The 20,307-nt window shown below is 30.8% G+C and overlaps 1 protein-coding gene across 3 annotated transcripts in view; it reads left to right on the top strand.

Moving 5' to 3' along the window:
- Positions 1-20,307, top strand: part of LOC114345755 (GA-binding protein subunit beta-1-like) — a 52,005-nt gene that overhangs the window by 14,354 nt on the left and 17,344 nt on the right. For 2 of the 3 annotated variants that reach the window (XM_028296542.2, XM_028296550.2), the window contains 3 exons: positions 10,760-10,825; positions 13,351-13,563; positions 15,673-15,902. In XM_028296542.2, the coding sequence (XP_028152343.2) occupies positions 10,760-10,825; positions 13,351-13,563; positions 15,673-15,902 (509 nt within the window). The remainder of the gene's footprint in view (positions 1-10,759; positions 10,826-13,350; positions 13,564-15,672; positions 15,903-20,307) is intronic. The other variant, XM_028296558.2, reaches the window with a different exon arrangement.

Raw genomic sequence — 20,307 nt, 5'->3', positions numbered from 1 at the left:
TATAATAGCTCAAATGCTCAACATATCCAGAGGAAAAAAAATGAGTCCGTTTAACACTAGAAGCACCAACATTTTTGCATACCTAGAAACACCAGAGCGGTCAAGATGAAGGGTATTAGAATTTTCTATCGCCAGCCGTTTTCGTGTCGTTTTTAATTGAAAAAAAAAACCTATATTAAGTTAATACCTACTAGCAAAAGACATTTAGTTAATTTAAATAAAATATTTAATTATTTAAGCACAATTTATGTAGTACCAAATTTTTTTAAAATTTTTCTTGTACAAGACCTACACACAAATGTTTTACATATGTATATGACTTTCACATGTTTTATTTTAGTTTTAGTTCCCAGTTTTGCACTTCTTCTTCTTCAGGTGCTATCTCTGCTACGGAGGTTGGCAATCATCATAGCTATTTTAATTTTTGAGTCAGTAGCCCTGAATAGTTGTTTTGAGCTGCATCCAAACCTCAGCCATGAAATTCGTCTTCTTCCGATGCTTCTTCTGATATCTACCCCTCTTTGTATTATGAGTCATAGGATGCCATACTTCTCGCTCTGCATCACATGTCCGAGATATTGTAGCTTTTTTGTCACTGCCTACGTTTATTATTTGATTGAGGTGTATCTCTGATTTGTTTCCATTGATATTGTCCTGCCCTTAGTCAGATGATCTTGTCGCAATTCTTCTGCTAACTGAAGTAGGAAAGTTTGCCCAAGTATTTGAAAACCAGTAGCTTCCTTATACAGAATCCAAGCATTTATTCCTACCATATCCAAGATATTAAAAAAAGCCTGCAACAGCCATCTTCTTGAAGCTGATTTGGTTGAGCACTGTATGGCCATCTGATCTACAACGTCTACTCTGTATTTTGTATGGTTGTAGTAGGTAATGGTTGTAGGTTTCTCCTTTTTGTCTATGCCTATTTCAATATTGTTTGAATATAGAGAATTCAGCGCTAGAACATTTTTGATCATTTTTCTCTGGTACACCTGGTTTCCCTGGTTAGCTCAAGTCTTCGTGTATGAAAATTTTTGATTCTCCGTAATAAAGACCGCATTTTTTCTAGGTAGACATCAACATATTCAACAATTAATTACACCAAGTACCTACCTGCAAAAGAGAACTTGTAATCCTTAAATAGATGTAGTAAAGTCCTAAATTTTTAAGTTTCTAGAATAACTATGAATAAGTAGTAATACAGAGGGTCAAAAATAGAAAGCAGTCAAATGACTGCCCTGGTGCTTCTAGGTATATATTAACACATCTCAAAAAGTAATTACACTAAGTGCCTGTAAAGGAGGAATTATAATCCTCAAGTAGATCTAGGAAAAGTCCTAAATTATCAACTTTTAAAAAAAACGAGGAATAAGTAATACAGAGGGTCAAAAATAGAAAGCAGTCAAAATGACCGCTCTGGTGCTTCTAGTGTTAAACAGCTCTTATATAGCCCTTAGAGAGCTGATCATTTGAATCCATGACAATCGCTGATATCCTTCAAATAGTGGGGTTTACTGTTAACACATTGACGGACAGAACGTTTATAGACGTCTAATTTCGATTGATGTAATGTGACACAACGTCTATAGACGACATTTTTAAAATAACGAGTTGTGACAAAAAATTGATAGATCTACAGATGCTATGAAATGTGACACGAGTTCCATGGTCGTCGTACACATGTTTACAAAAAATGTTAAAAAACTCATTGTTTCCATAAACTATAAGCGCTAAAAAAATTCACTAATTTCTTTATTCTACATTGCAAAATACAGTCACAACACTTGCCTATACATTTGACGCACTGTCTGTCAACGTGTTAAAGTGCCTAGTATCAATTTGCTCTAGAATACTGTACAGAGTTAAATTCCAGAGAAGGATAAGAGGAAACCTTCTGTTTTGTTCATACACCTGGGATGAGGTTTCTACTGTTAAATGATTTTTTCTGAAGTGGAAGTGGGCACTTTAAAAAAAATGTATTTCTTCTAACAATATGGAATATCCAGTATATTGATGGTGTTCAGCTACTGCCAAATGAGGAAAAATCAATTCTAATGCATCTTAGTTGCTTTTAGATTCTTAAGATGTAGGAGGATTGTGGAGATAATATGTCCTATAAAGCTTCGCAGTATATCTCTTTGTCTTCTCCCTGCAAAGTATAGTGATTCATTTATAGTCCTTCTTCTTTTTCTTTAGTTACCGTGTCTGTATTCAGACGTTGGCCGTCATCATGTTTACAATTTCCTAAAACCTTTGTCCAATTTTACGCAGCCATGAAAGTTTCTTTCGACCAATCCATCTCTTTCCCTCCACTGTTCCTTGTATTATAAGGCGAAGCAGATGGTATTTAGGTCCTCGAATTATATGGCCAAAGTATTCTGTTTTTCTCCTCTTTATGATGCTTATGAGCAGAAGTTCTGAATTCATCATTTGAAGAACATCTTCATCGGAAGTGTGCGAAACCCACGATATCTTTAGGATTCGTCGATAGCACCACAATTCGAATGCTTCTAATTTGTTTAGCAGTTTTAACGTCCATGTCTCACAACCATACAATAGGATAGACCACGCATAACATTTCAGGACCTTCTTGCGAATATTCATCAACAGATTTCTGTTACATAAAACTGGTTTCCAATTAGAGTCACAATTAACATTTAACTCATTTACTCATTCTATCTCCTCTCCATTAAGAGAAAGCAGACCTTGATCTATATTAATCTTTCCAACTGCCATCCACTTTATCTTTGAAATGTTGATTTTAAGGCCTCTCCGATAATTTGCTTCACTGACTAGATTTAGTAGTGTCCTTATTCGCCGTGTGCAAGTACTTGGAGGGGATACGAGAAATGATCGTGCGCGAATAGCGGAGAAATCTTGCAACTTTCTTAAATAATTCATTGTCAATTGAAATTGTCAAATTGACGTATATTTCATATCTACTGTCAATGAAGAAGAAAAATTATATGTTGCTCCACAATATTGATATGATATGCAATTATTATATAATAGTAAATTTAATTAAGGTAAGTTATCAATCGAAGTAGCACAGAAAATGACAATAAATATCGTTCCCATACCACCAGATTGACAACAGGTGGAATACTTTCTTTGGTTACACCTCCTGAGATTTTTAAAATTTATAAATCGTACAAGATGCCGAGCAAATTAAGATGAGAGAATTATAAATAATTCACAACTCATCTGCTCAGCGTGGTAAAAGTTCCAACAAGAAATATTCCTTAATACTCTCGTTTTGCAAAGAAATTGAAAATGTTTATACATTTTTAATTCATTTACTCTTTTGTAGGAGTATTAAGGAATCTTTCTTGTTAAAACTTTTACCACGCTGAGCAGATGAGTTATGAATTATTTAAAATTCTCTCATCTTAATTTCCTCTGCATCCTGTATGATTTATAAATTTTGAAAATCTCAGGAGGTGTAATACTCTGGGCTAATTAGCAAAATTCATGGAAAAGTTATTTACCAGCAATTTTATTGCTGGAATCGAATTATAAGATCCTATATATTAATAATATAGGTATGCAAAGTCCGCAGATAGTGTGCTACTTTTTTTATAAACAAAATGGCGCCGACAAATCGTATTTTTTTCAATTATTGCTCTATAACTCCGAAGATTTTAACTTTACAACAAAAACACCCAAATAAAAATTCACCGCAATTAAATTCTGCATAGAGATATGTTTTTCACGATTTGCTCCGACGAAAATTTTCCTCGGAAAATGCGGGTTTTCCTAACAAAAACTATAATTTTCAAATAAAGTTTTTGGTAAGTAATTATTAATCAATAATTAAATAACTTAGTGACATCAAAGATTTCTTCGTATAGATTGTAATTTCAGAAGCCGGTGAAAATTAAACGAATATTTTAGCAACAATTCAATTGTTAATTAACAATTTACGATCGCAATAATAACCAAAATAATCATGATACATTGATCAAACTTATAAAGATTATAAAGATGAGATGCTTGTTTAATATTTTACGACAAAATATAAATTTTTCTTTTTTTTTGCATAATCTTTAAATTTTGAAAAAAAAAAAATAGTTATAGTACGTTGGTCTAATTAGTAAAGTACAAAGAAAGGTTATTTACTTTACACCAAAAATACTTAAATAAAAATTCACTCCAATTTAATTCTACATAGAGGCATGTTTTTCCTGATTTGCTCCGACGAAAATTTTCCTCGAAAAATGTGGGTTTTCCCAACAAAATCTCGAATTTTCAAATAAATTTTTTGGGCCAGTAATTATTTATGAATAATTATATAGCTTGGTGAAATAAAAGCTTTCTTGGTATAGATTATAAATTCAGAAGCCGGTTAAAATGAAACTAATATTTTAGCAACAATTCAATTGTTAATTAACAATTTACAGTCGCAATAACAACCAAAATAATCATGAGACATTGATCAAACTTAGAAAGATTATAAAGGTGTGATGCCTATTTAATATTTTGTCGACAAAATATAAATTTTTCATTTTTTTGCATAATCTTTAAATGTTTAAAAAAAATTGTTATAAACAAATTAACATTTCTTAGAAATTGTTTAATATATTCTAATTTTAAAAAATACTTAAAATGCGTATTTCAAAGGTCTTGAAAATGAATGCTTTAAAAAAATTTTCCAACCATTTGCAAAAAAGTTAGGAAACAGCAAAATAAATATACGATATCTCCATTGTTTATAATTTGTTTTAATTGTTTCAAAGCTTAAAAGTGAGTCTATGGTACAATCTAATTACTCACAAAGAATGTCAAAAATTAGTGCAATGGTTATATTTTAATCAAAGATTAAAAATACTTTTTTTGTAATTTTTAGCGCGAAAGTAGGCTTGATACAGAGCCGGAGATAAAATGTTCACTCGAAGCGGCTGACACGCTTAAACTCGCGCGAGTTGTGTATGTGGGCGGGTAGCTACGGTACTGTATTATTCTACTTTCGCGCGTGTAAATTACAAAAAAATATATTTATAATCTTTAATTAAAATATAACCATTAAGCTAATAATCGATATTGTTTTATAAATAATTAGCTTGTACTTTAAACTCACTTCTACGCTTTGAAAGAATTAAAAATAATTATTAACACCGTAGTAATCGTATGTTTACTTTGCTGTTTCATAACTTTTTTGCAAATGGTTGCAAAAAAGGTTTAAAGCATTCATTTTCAAGATATTTGAAATGCGCATTTTAGCTATTTTTTAAAATTATAATATAATAAAAACTTTCTGAGAAACGTTAATTTGTTTATAACTATTTTTTTTAAACATTTAAAGATTATGCAAAAAAATAAAAAATTTATATTTTGTCGACAAAATGTTAAATAGGCATCTCACCTTTATAAGATTTCAAAGTTTGATCAGCGTATCATAATTATTTTGGTTATTATTGCGACCGTAAATTATTAATTAACCATTGAATTGTTGCTAAAATATTCATTTAATTTTCACCAGCTTCTGGAACTATAATCTAAACCAAGAAGGCTTTTAAGTCACCAAATTATTTAATTATTGGTAAATAATTACTTATCTAAAACTTTATTTGAAAATTAAAGATTTTGTTGGGAAAACCCGCATTTTTCGAGGAAAATTTTCGTCGGAGCAGATCGGGAAAAACACGTCTCTATGTAGAATTTAATCGCGGTGAATTTTTATTTGAGTTTTTTTGTTGTAAAGTTAAAATCTTCGGAGTTCTAGATCAATAATTGAAAAGAACACGATTTTCGGGCGCCATTTTGTTTATAAAAAAAGTAACACACTATCTGAGGACTTTGCATACCTATATTATTAATATATAGGATCTTATAATTCGATTCCAGCAATAAAATTGCTGGTAAATAACTTTTCCCAAAAATGGCCTATTCTCCGATAATCAGCCCAGACTATAACCAAAGGAAGTAAGACTTTTACAAAAATGCCGGGCATTCAAATTGGCCCCTATACATATGTGTTTAATAGTACCATAACTTTTGAACGAAAAGTCCGATTTCAACCAAATTTGGTATATAGGTTCTCTTTTTAATTTACAAGATGGATATGGTGAACTAGAAGAATCGGTTTACCAGAAGTTGTGTTTTTACTGGTTGTTTATGTAAAAATATGTTTTTTCTTTTTCAATTTTTTCCCTCTGTATATATTAATTTTTCAAAATGGTAATACCGCAATTGAAAAGAGCGGTAAAATATTTTGTAAAAAATATTTTGAACTTTTTAGTTATGTTAATTACCATTTAATAAATGCATAACGTATTTTCAGATGTTCCTATGTGTGGCAGATTCGTGCAAATATTATAAGAATTATTGTGCATTTAATGGTAGAAGCACATAATTTGGACCACGTATACTACACCTATCAAGGTTCAAATTTAGATATAACTCCATCTCAGATTTTACCTTTTACAAAAATGACGGGCATTCAAAATGGCGACTGTACATATGTGACTAATAGCACGATAACTTTTGAACGAAAAGTCCGACGTCAACCAAATTTGGTATATAGGTTCTTTTTTTGATGTGTAAGACCAAGGTTTTAACCCAGAAGAATCGATTTACAAGAAGTTGTGTTTTTCCTGATTTTTAAGTAAAAACATGTTGTTTTTTACTAATTCTTTCACCCTGTATGTATTAATTTTTCAACAAGCTAATATCGGCATTGAAAAGAGTGTAAAAGTATTTTTTAGGAAATATTTTGAACTCTTTAGTTATGTTAATTACCAATTAATAAATGCATAACGTATCGTCATATGTACCTATGAACCTATGTGCGGCAGGTTCGTGCAAATAATATAAGAATTATTGTGCATTTAATGGTAAAAGCATATAATATGGACCACACACACTACACATACAAAGATTCAAATTTAGATATGAGGCCATCTCAGATTTTGTCTTTTACAAAAATGGCGGGCATTCAAAATGAATTTGCCGCACATAGGTACATGTGAAGATACGATATGCATTTATTAAATGGTAACTAACATAACTAAAAATTTCAAAATCTTTCCTAAAAAATATTTTTACACTCTCTTCAATGGCGGTATTACCTTTTTGAAAACTTAATATACAGGGTGTAACGAAAATACAGGTCATAAATTTAATCACATATTCTGGGACCAAAAATAGTTTAATTGAACCTAACTTACCTTAGTACATTTGTGCATATAAAAAAAGTTACAACCCTTTGAAATTACAAAATGAAAACCGATTTTTTCCAATATATCGAAAAATATTAAATATTTTTTATTTAAAATGGACATATGGCATTCTTATGACAGTAGCATCTTAAGAAAAAATTGTAGTGAAATTTGGACACCCTATAAAAATTTTATGGAGGTTTAGTTCCTTTAAACCCCCCCAAACTTTTGTGTACGTTCCAATTAAATTATTATTGTAGTACCATTACTTAAACACATTATTTTTAAAACTTTTTTGGCTCTTAGTACTTTTTCGAAAAGTCAGTTTTTATCGAGATATTTTGAATATTTGTCAAATCCACCACATATTTGTATATGGTTAAGTACGATTATGGAGACTTGGTAATAATATGAAAATATATGTATGATTTACATTTTTAGGTATATTTTGAACCGTATTAAAAAGAAACAATATCTCGATAAAAGGTGCCTTCTCGAAAAAATACAGAGGTAAAAAAGTTTTAAAAACACTGTGTTTAACTAATGGTACCGCAGCAATATTTTAATTGGAACGCACACAAACATTTTGGGGGTTTAAAAGAACAAAACCCCCATAAAATTTTTATGTAAACATATTAAAAAATAAGCCTCAACTCAATAAAAACTGCCTTATCGAAAAAATACTAGGAGACAAAAAAGTTTTAAGAATATTAAATTTAACTAATGGTACCACAATAATAATTTCATTGAGACGTACACAAAAGTTTGGGGGGGTTTAAGGGAACAAAACCCCCATAAAATTTTAATAAGGTGCACAAATTTCACTATAATTTTTCCTTAAGATGCTCCTGCCATAATAATGCCAAATAACCATTTTCAATAAAAAATCTCTAATAGTTTTCGATATATTCGAAAAAATCGATTTTCATTTTGTAACTTCAAAGGGCTATAACTTTTTTTATATGCATATTTGTACTAAGGTAAGTTAGGTTCATTCGAACTAATTTTGGTCCCAGAATATGTGATTTAATTTATGACCTGTATTTTTGTTACACCCTGTATATACAGCGTGTCTACTTGAGTTGGAAACATATGAGAAACTTTTTTATTATTAATTTTACGAAAAAAAGTTTTTCTTTATAAAAAGTTCTGCATGCCCCAAAACCTAAGATTCAATTATCAGATATCAAATTTTCTCAATATTATACGAGGTATGTCAAAAAATATGAATTTCGGCTAAGGGTAAAGTACCTTTATTTCTCTCAATATCGGAAATTCTTATTATGAAAAGTTGTTTGGAAATAAAAACCAAGCTCAAATATGTAATTACATGCTTCTAATTGGAAAAAAATATTTTCCAAATTTTTCTCAAATTTATTGATACTAACTTCGTTTTTATTCATTACACATACGATAACTCTTTTATTATTACTTTTACGAAAAAAAAAGGTATTCTTTATAAAAATCTCTGTATGTCCTAAGACCGAAGATTCAACCAACAGATATGACATTTTATTAATTTTATACGAGTTATTTCAAAAAATATGAATTTCACTCAAGAGTAAAGTACCTTTATTTTTCACAATATTGAAAACGGTTATTAAAAAAGTTGTTTAGAATTAAAAACTATGTGTCAATATGCAATTACATTCTTCTAATTGAAATACTGTGAAATATAAAGGTGCTATAATATTGAGCGAATTTCATATTTTTTGACACACCTCGTATAAAATTAATAAAAGTTGATATATCATGGTTGTGTCTTAGATTTTAGACCATGCAAAGTTTTTTATGAAGAATAACTTTTTTTCGTAAAATGAATAATAAACGAGTTATGATATTTGTAATAATTAAAAACGATGTTGATCGTATATAAGAAGCATGTAATTGCATATTTCATCTTAGTTTTTAATTCCAAACAACTTTTTATCATAAGAATTTTCGATATTGAGAGAAATAAAGGTACTTTACCCTTAGCCGAAATTCATATTTTTTGACATACCTCGTATAATATTGAGAAAATTTTATATCTGATAATTGAATCTTAGGTTTTGGGGCATGCAGAACATTTTATAAAGAATAACTTTTTTTCGTAAAATTAATAATAAAAAAGTTTCCCATATGTTTCCAACTCAAGTAGACACGCTGTATAGGGTGAAAGAATTGAAAAAAACAACAACATATTTTTACATAAAAAACAGTAAAAACACAGTTTCTGGTAACCGATTCTTCCGGTTCAAGACCTCGATCTTATTCATAAAAAAAACCTTGAGGCCAAATTTGGCTTAAATCTGACTTTTTGTCCAAAAGTTATCGTGCTATTATTCACATGTATGTGTAGCCGCCATTTTGAATGCTGGCCATTTTTGTAAAAGGCAAAATCTGAGATGGCCTGATATCTAAATTTGAACTTTTGTATGTGTAGTATATGTGGTCCAAATTATATGCTTCTACCATTAGATGCACAATAATTCTTATAATATTTGCACAAATCTGCCACAAATAGGTGCATGTGAAGGTACGTTATGCATTTATTAAATGGTAATTAACATAACTAAAAAGTTCAAAATATTTCCTAAAACATATTCTTACGCTCTTTTCAATGGTGGTATTACCATTTTAAAAAATTAATATATACAGGGTGAAAAAATTGAAAATAAATTATTTACATAATATAAAATAGTTTTACATAAAAAACCAGAAAAAATACAACATATGGTAAACCAATTCTTCCAGTCCGGTAAACGACATCGATCTTGTAAATCACAAAAAGAACCTATGTACCAAATTTGGTTGAAATCGGACTTTTCATTTAAAAGATATCGTGCTATTAGTCACATATGTATAGTCGCCCATTTTGAATAACCGCCATTTTTGTAAAAGGCAAAATCTGAGATGGCCTCATATCTAAATTTGAACCTTTATATATGCAGTGTATGTGGACCAAATAATAGGCTTGTATCATTAAATGTGCAATTCTTATAATATTTGCACGAATCTGCCGCACTACTGGGGAAATCGAAGAGAAGAGGATATGGGACTACTGATGAGGGGGAAAATACCTCCGAAACCGGTATAGACTCTTCCTGCACTCTCTGATTTAACCAGATCATTATGCAGCTGCTGCATTTTCGTTTTGCAAAGAAATTGAACAGGTTTATACATTTTTAAATTTAATTAATTGTATTTTGCTTGTAAGTAGTGCATTGTAATAATTAATTTTATTTACTACATACAATTGTTTACCTTTTAATAACATAACCTTAATATTACTTTTTCTTCTTATAATTTTTTTGGCTATGGCCTTGACAATTGTCCAGTAACCAGGACTAATATAATTGGCCAATATAATTAAAAGTGCGAATAATGTTGCTGAGCTATGAAACCAGGTGTCGCTTTTCCGAACTTGCACGGTCCCAATTTGTGTAGATTTATAGTCCTTACAGTATCATTATTATCAGTATTAACTTGTCTTTTAAATATACAGGTACATTATTACAAAGTTTTTAAAATGAAATGTGTAGGTATAGTATCAATGTGTAGGAATATGCGTAAATAAATTAGGAACTCTCATCTTGGTAAAGAAGCTTTTTTGATTTTAGAACCAGAAGAATATGAAGAAGACAATCAGGATATAGAGGTTATTGAATCTAGTGAAGATGTTCCAGGTAATAAACAGTAATTGTTTATGTTTCACAAAACTATAAACTTTCAGTAGTTTTGCTTCTGATATTACACATTAAGACATATGCATTTACATACACTTACAGAAAATAGCTACCATTTAGAAATTTTGTCTATTAAAACAATATTTTAAAAACCTCTTCAAAATCAAACTTGGTTTTCAAAACCTCCAAGAAACTCCAAGAATTTCAAAAAACCTCTTCAAAATCAAATCTTGAATCTAAAAGATTTGAGAACAAAGATTTCTGTTGCAGTTGATATAAATCTTCTGTAATTCCCAATCTTACACATAAAGAAGCACTACTTAAAACTTGTTTTTTCTTCTGTAAAGCATATGATATTACATGTCTTACATCTCGTCATATTGCAATATAAAGGTGTCCTTAGTACAATATTTTTGCCTAATTTTTAATTGATTTTGTGTTTCAATCTAAGTAGTTTCGAATTACTTGAAAATTCCCACCTAAAATAATTTTTTGCATTTTGTGGCTATTATTCACACATTGTTAATAGCCCAATAAATGACCGTTTTGGAGTGTAATTTTCAGGGGCAACTCCGAATTTCATGAAAATTTCGATTTAGGTTCTACTTACCCTCCACTTCAAAGTTGAATTTGTGCCGTTGGTTGCTTTTACTTGGGGGCTGACAGTTACCCCTTCTCGAGGGTGAAAAAACGCGTGTTTAAAATAAGCCCGGAAATGGATAAATTGACTGATTATAAGCACCTTTCGTTCTATAGAGTTTTTTATGTAAGTCAATACTTTTCAAATTATTTGCAATTTAAAGTGTTTATTTTTCGACAAAAAACTACGTTTTCAGACGGTTTTTCGCAAATAATTCAAAAAGTAAACATTTTATCGAAAAAATATTCTTTGCAAAAGTGTAGCTTATAAAAAAAAACTAAAAAATGGTGTATCGCCAAAGTCTATAAACCGAGTAAAGGCAAAGTTGTAGCTCATGAAAAATACGTTCTTATTCGTCTAATTCCAAATCAAATATGTCAACGCGAAATCACCTAAAAATTAAGTAATTTTCGGGAAAAACTTATTTAGATTTTTTGAAGTGTTTAAAAAAGATTTACTTTTATTTTCTACTCAAGTTTCAAGAATCAAAAATAAACGAGTTACGTTGAAAAAAAGTTGGCCCCCTTTTTTTTGGTAAAAAAAAATCGTGAAAATCTCCCTCTATTTAGCACCCTAAATAAAATTAATCGTTACTGCTTTACCATTTACTTTAAATGTATGGATATTGTTTATTTATACTATCTGTAAGTTTGACCGGTTAGTGCTAATTTTAGAAAAATTTCGTTTTATAGCAACAAATTTTTCTTTTTTTAATTTTGGAAAAAGTTTCATATTTCAAAATAACTTAAAAAGTATTAGTGATACGAAAAATGTCAAAGAGTAAAAAAATGTAGGTTTTGCTGTTATAAATATGATAGTTTCATTTTGTTTTTCTGTAAGACAAAAATTAGTTAAGATATGGCTGTTCAAAGTTTGCATACACTGGTTTTTAGTGACTCGTTCAAGCCCTTTCAACTATAACCCTTTCGAAAATAAGCACTTTAAACCGGTGAAACTGACAGATCATATAAAAAATAGATAACTAAAGTAAATTGTCTGTAAAGCGGTAACGATTAATTTCATTTGGGGGGCTAAACACGGGGAGATTTTCATATTTTTTTTTACCAAAAAAAAGGGGACGAACTTTCTTTTGAGCGTAACTCGCTTATTTGTAATGCTAGAATCAATTAGAATAAAGATTTTTTTAAGCACTTTAAAAAATTTTAATGGGTTTTTCCCGAAAAGTGCTTGATTTTTTGGTTATTTCACGATGAAATATTCGATTTGGATTTGGACGAATAAAAACGTATTTTTCATTACCTAGAAATTTGCTTTTGCTGGATCTATAGACTTTACGAATACACAGCTCCTATCGGTTTTTTCTAAGCTACATTTTTGCTAAAAATATTTTTTCTTTAAAAATATTTACTTTTTGGGTTATTTCCGAAAAACCGTCTGACAACGTAGTTTTTTGTCGAAAAATAAACATTTTCAATCGCAAATATCTCGAAAAGTATTGACTTAGTAAAAAACTCTATAGAACGAAAACTGCTTATAATCAGTAAGTTTATCCATTTCCGGGCTTATCTTGAACGTATGTTTTTTCACCCTCGAGAAGGGGTGACTGTCACCCCCCAAGTAAAAGCTACCAACGGAACAAATTCAACTTTGAAGTGGAGGGTAAGTAGAACCTAAATCCAAATTTTCATGCAATTCGGAGTTGCCCCTGAAAATTACACGGTATCGCCGTATTTCCCGTTCATTTACTGGGCTATAAAGAAATGTTTCAAAAGCGCACAGTTTGTGAAAACGGCTTCTCAGAAAAATCGAGTTTACGTTAATAATTTTAATTTGCATTTATTTGGTATTTTCTCTCGTACGAATTGTACATTAATATTTTAAAAAAGTGGTTTCCGATAAATTTTTTAATATCAAATCTGCTTAGTGCCGGACGAGGAGGAAGAACAAGAAACGGAACAAGACAGGATAGAAAAAGAAAATGAACAGCTTATTCAAAACGTCACAGTGGATCCGAGTATACTGAACAGCTCCCTTAAAATACTGGAAGAACATGGTATCACTATGTTAAATGATGAAAACGATGATGGAAACATCCTAAATAGTGTAATGGAAAGCGGACACTCGGTGGTTTTGACTGGTAAGTGATGTCATTTATTATTCGCGGTGTGCAAGTACTTGGGAAGGGAATTGAGAAACGATCGTGCGCGAATAGCGGAGAAATATTGCAACTTTCTTAAATAATTCATATTGTCAATTGAAATTGTCAAATTGACGTACATTTCATATCTACTGTCATTGAAGAAGAAAAATTATATGTTGCTCCACAATATTGATATGATATGGCAATTATTATATAAAATTAAATTTAATTAATTGTATTTTGCTTGCAGTACTGCATTTTAATAACTAATTTTATTTACTACATACAAATTGTTTACGTTTTAATAACATAACCTGAATCTTATTTTTTCTTATTATTTTTTGGACTATGGCCTTGACAATTATCCAGTAACCAGGACTAATATAATTGGCCAATATAATTAAAAGTGCGAATAAAGTTGCAGAGCGTAGAAATAGGTGTCGCTTTGCCGAACTTGCACGGTCCCAATAGGCCTGGATCCCTCGTACCAAAAAAAAGTTTATTAATAGCAAGCTGAGAATTTTTTAATAGCTTAACGGTGTCTAGTCGGACAAACTTTGATGTACGGGAACACTGGAACAGGGGAAATTTTAATTGTGGAACAGTGTTATCCTGACAAGTTTATGATTGTGAAAACTAGCAAGTTGTTTTTAAGTTTATTCAATAGCAAACTTTATATAATATATGAAAAAAGTCAGACACGTAGAACATGTCAAATGACAGGAATTATGTTTGTGGTAAATAGCAGTCTTTTGCATGAGAATTTAACGAGAGGGTAACAAAGCAATTGGAAGTTTTGTCCGACAAAATACATGGGACGTTTTCGTAGTCTGACGTTCGAAACCTGTAACCTGTTCCACAATTAACACTTCCCCTGATCCAGTGTTCCCGTACATTAAAGTTTGTCTGACTAGACACTGTTAAACTATTAACAAATTGTCAGCTTGCTATTAATAAATTTATTTTGGTACGCGGGATCCAATACTTTTGTTGAAAATAGTCACTTACTATATTTCTATTTTTATATTCATTTATATAGAAACTTATTAGAATACTTTGGAAGCGTTAAGATATTTTATTTTTTGCATGGAAACAGCGCGTTGTATGATAAAAAGGGAAGATAGGTTTTTTGTCACAAATTGAACAAGAAATTCAAAAATGATTTATTTCTAATTTGAAATATCTATGGCGTAGTATTTTTTTCTTTTAAAAATTCAGACAATTGGCTGTATGCGCGCGAATGATGAATATTAAATTCTTAATTGTATGTCAAAAAATGCACAATAACTACTTCTTAAAACCAACCAAATTTCATTACAAAGTTTCCAGTAGTTTCGGAAAAATCGTAAAAATGTGTAAATTTTTTTTTATTCAACGCCCTGAATCTTAAAAACGGATGGCGCTATGTTTCGGAGTGTTCACGGAAACACATAAATAAAATTATATTAATAAAACGCAAACAACTGTCAATAATATATTTATTTATTTTTGGTAAAAAAGGCTTGCTTTGTTTATATCTCATAAGGGTTTGCTATTCTTTTGCCCAGCGAGGGTTTGTGACCGACCGACGCCTGCTGGGTTGTGTGAACTGGCTGGAGGCTGTGTATCGACTGAACTAGACCACAAACACTAATCTGTCATTATGTGGTTCTACCATATGACCAGACAGGCGACAATTTATTAAATCTGGCGTTTTAAAAACTGAAAACATTTCTGTGGTTTTTAAGAAGTTGACATAAGGAGGGTGGCTAATCTGGTACCGTAATCTATTATGGAATTTGTGTTTCCCATGAAAAAGCCATTATTTCTATACATTCTGGTTTTGTATATTAGGAGCGAAACACATGTGAATTTTAAATGACCCATATTATTTCGTTTAGAAAGGAAAGTTAATATTTAAAATTAGAAATTAAAAAAAATAATAAAATAGTAATTGAAGCGTGTCGCCACAGTTATAAAAAATTTTTACTAAGCAAACTCCAATTATTTTTCAGTTTTTTAACCATCCTAGAGACGGTGTTACCTTTTTTGAAACACCCTGTAGATTAATATTATCAACAATTTGTGTTACACCCTTACTGATTCCTTTATTTGTATAAATTTCAGAAGTTGGAAAAGAAGTGCTAAATTCAGTGAAACAGTCGGAAATGAAGAAGCAATCCCCGGTACTACAACTAGAAAAGAAAATAGTAACTGTTACCCCCGAACAATTTTTATCCATGGCCAATAATACTAAGATAGGTGGTTTACAAAATTTGAAAGTGATACCTACTGGAGGACCATTTAAAAGAGTAATGATGAAGAAGAATAAGTTGATACCGATAAATACATCAACAGTGAGTACTAAATATATGGGTTATCGTTTTCATATTTTTCTGTAGTTATACATTACTTAACCTTGCTTTTGGTATTCTTTACTACCTCGGACAATTGTCTTCAAACATCACCATAACCACGTCTTGAAATTATGAGCCCATCTCACAGTGGCAGAAAAATGTTAAAAACGTGGTCAAAAGTCCTGGAAACAAACTTTTTTATATTTTTGACTAGTTTCCGCTCATAGAAACATCCGGCCGATTCATTTTCAAGTTGCAGAGTAAAAAACATACGTGATAAACCTACTACATATTCCAGTTTTCTTGTTTTGGTGTTCTTTACGACCTCTCAATCGTTTTGTAGCCTTTTTAACACTTCCGCATTTGTAACTCATTGGATACATGGTATTTTCAAAATCCTTCTATAGTACCACATCTCAAATGCTTCCAACTTCTTTATGTTATCCACTTTTAGTGTCCAGTTTTCCATTCCATACAACAAAGTCGAGAACACATAGCATCTTAAGATTCTTCGGAGGAAGGTCTCGATTAACAAACTTTTTTTTTTCATTTTTATAAATGCTTGTCTTGTAATTTCAATGCGTGTCCTGATTTCTCTACCTTGAATCATTTTTTACATTTACCCAAGTTCCCAGATATTTGTAGTTATTCACTCTTTCTACTTGATTTCCCTCGATATCTAGCCTTCCCACTGTATGTTGCTTAAAAATAATCATGAACTTGGTTTTCTTAACGTGCATTTGTAGTCCATATTTTATACTGACTTAATGTTATCTATTTACTAATCGTTGCAGTGCTTCTAGATTTAGACTGTCTGCAAAAATAGCGGTGTCGTCTGCGATTCTTATGTTGTTCAAGATTTTTCTGTTTATTTATATACCCTGCTCTTCGTTTGATATTGCTTCGTTAAAAATAGCTTTGCTGTACAGATTGAATAACAATAGGGACAACACGCAACCCTGTCTAACACTTCTTTTGATTCCTATAGTTTCTGTTTCGGCATTTTCGATTCTAACATTTGCTTTTTGATTCCATTACAGATTGGCAATAATCCATATATCTCGATTGTCCACATTCTTTTCTTTTAACAGTTATACGAGTTTTTGATGACATACTTTATCAAAACCTTTTTGATAGCTATAAAGTAGACTAAGGGTAAGAACAGAACAAGTGGGTCGCGGTGGAGGTGGAGGTCGCGGTCGATGTCGATATCCGTGTAAAACAAACACATTGTAGTGAATGGAAGAGAACAGAGCAGGGTAAGTCGCGGTGGAGGTTTAGCGCGATGCCATCCATGAGGTTTACATCGATGCTTTTGAAAATAAAATGAATCTGTTTTACATGGATGTCTACTGCGCGGCCTACAAGGATGCTTCCCCGTGATTGGTCCGTTCGAAGCCAAGTTGTCATTACCTGCGCTATCTGAGTTGATACTTTTTATAATACAATCCCTTTTTGTATTCAGTTTATTTTTGAATTTCTAAAGTAATTAAGGTACTAGTACACTTTAGAAGACCAAAAATAAGCATTCGTTCGAGAATTTTTTTCTCAGAACCTTTACTAAAAATGAACATAACACTTTTTACATATTACAAAAAATATATCTTTTTCCATTTATGCACGTACACTAATACGTATTGTAGAGGGCGCCAAAGTCGAGGCCTCGAAAAAAGTAGTTCCGATGGCGGACAGTTAATCTCAGGATTGGGATCTCTGAAACAAAAAAAAGAATGTGTGTACTTTGTACGCACGTAAGAAGTTATACATCTATTACATGATTTCAACGAAATCAATATACTTTAAACAATTTCTCTACTACTTTCCAAAAATTTTTATTAAAACAATACCAAAAATTAAAAAAATAAAAGAATAAAACACACACAGACACATTGAAAAATGCCACAAATGATTTCTGAACAATAATTGTTGCCAAAAATTTTAATTAAATACGTATTTTCTGAAAAAAATTATATAATAATATACTTACAATCATAAAATCTATAAAAAAAAAATAAAAAATGATATAACTTGCATTGGGCTTGAACCTACTTCCCGTGTATCCCGCCGTACGAGAGTCGAAGGGATTTCAAACTGCACCACCTTCGCTTATACGTCATGTGGGAATATACACAAACTGAACAACTTTTTGACATTTTGTTTTTATGAATTTTTATTAGTTTGATTTTTGTCGAATTAAAATACAACAATATATAGAGTAAGAAAACGATACATTAGATGAAAATTTGTAGAAAGTTTGTTCGTAATCAGATTATGTAAATTAAAGCATTGCCTACTAGGGGTATAGCATAGCAAGTACTAGGTAAGTACATTATTTTTTTTTACATTTTCCAAATAGGTATGAAGATAATTTTTTATTGGAATACAACTGAAACATTTAGAATTATGTACCTGTGGCTTTTCAAAACTATTTAAAAAGTCACTATAATTATAAATTTGATTTTATTTCTGTCCTCACAACAATAAAAACTAATATATTATACAACATTTTTGTTTACCGATAACCTCCATATTGAACAATTATTGACAGATCATTTCAACACCCAATCAGAGCCCGTATAAAGACTAATACCAAACTGTCGGTGTGCGCATGCGCGCAGATCAATATAAATTCACCCTCAATCTCAATCGCGCCTAAAGAAGTATAACTTCAAAAAATCGTACGGTATTTGAAAAAGGAAGGTTTCTTACGTGACAATTTACCACCGTTAGTGAAAAATTCCGCAAAAAAAAGATTTTACGGAAATTGGAAAAAATTTGGTGAAAAAATCGCCCGTTTTTCTTCAGTTTTTCATGGTTAAAAAATATTTATTTTTTATTTTTTGGTCAAATTGTGGTAAATTGTCACGTAAGAAACCGTCCTTTTTCAAATGCAGTACAATTTTTTTGTTTCAGATACCCCAATCCTGAGATTAACTGTCCGCCATCATTTTTCGAGGCCTCGACTTTTGCGCCCCCTACAATATTAGTTACGTGTATAAATGAAAAAAGATGTATTTTTTGTACTCTCTGAGTTAGATATTAATATGTAAAAAGTTTTATGTTCATTTGTAATAAAGGTCCTGAGAAAAAAAATTCTTGAAAAAAATGATTATTTTTGGTCTTCCAAAGTGTACTAGTACCTTAAATTCAGTAAATTTTTGAAATATGAAGGAAGATCTGATTATGTACAGCTGACATTTCATCACTATCATCACTTGACTGTCAAATGACTGACTTGTCATTCAAATCTAATTAAACTACTTCACTTGATAGTGGTTCTAGCTCGACTGATAGCGCAGGTGACCTCCTTGCTATGTGCTGTTGACATCGACCGCGACTTAACTAGTATTAACATCCACCGCGACTTACACCTCCACCTCGACCCACTTGTTCTGTTCTTACCCTGAGAGATCCTGGTTCAAATCTAGTCATCTTTGTACGAGAACGTTAAAAGCAAACAGAGACTCTCTCGTTCCTAGTCCTCCTCTGAATCCAAACTGGGTGTCATCTATACAGGGTGTAACGAAAATACAGGTCATAAATTTAATCACATTATCTGGGACCAAAAATAGTTTGATTGAACCTAACTTACCTTAGTACAAATGTGAATATAAAAAAAGTTACAACCCTTTGAAGTTACAAAATGAAAATCGATTTTTTCCAATATATCGAAAACTATTAAAGATTTTTTATTGAAAATGGACATATGGCATTTTTATGACAGTAGCATCTTAAGAAAAAATTATAGTGAAATTTGGACACCCTATAAAAATTTTATGGGGGTTTAGTTCCTTTAAACCCCCCCAAACTTTTGTGTACGTTCCAAATAAATTGTTATTGTAGTACCATTACTTAAACACAATATTTTTAAAACTTTTTTGGCTCTTAGTACTTTTTCGAAAATTCAGTTTTTATCGAGATATTTTAAATATTTGTCAAATCCACCACATATTTGTATATGGTTAAGTACGATTATGGAGACTTGGTAAAAAATATGAAAATTTATGTATGATTTACATTTTTAGGTATATTTTGAACCGTATTAAAAAAGAAGCCATATCTCGATAAAAGTTGCCTTCTTGAAAAAATACAAAGAGGCAAAAAAGTTTTAAAAACATTTTGTTTAACTAATGGTATCGCAGTAATAGTTTAATTGGAGCGTACACAAACATTTGGGGGGTTTAAAGGAACAAAACCCACATAAAATTTTTATGTAAACATATTAAAAAAAGAATGTGTGTGTACTTTGTACGCACGTAAGAAGTTATACTTCTATTATATTATTTAAACGAAATTAATATACTTTTTATTTATATTTTGTTTAAATATTAAACTAATTTATACTTACTACTTCTTTTTTTAACATTTTTATTAGAACAGTGCCAAAAATTAAAATAATAAAAGA

Source organism: Diabrotica virgifera, chromosome 2 (genome assembly GCF_917563875.1).
Source record: "Diabrotica virgifera virgifera chromosome 2, PGI_DIABVI_V3a".
NCBI lineage: Eukaryota > Metazoa > Arthropoda > Insecta > Coleoptera > Chrysomelidae > Diabrotica > Diabrotica virgifera.
Note: the sequence above shows the minus strand (reverse complement) of the source record. Positions and strands in the feature narration are given on the sequence as shown.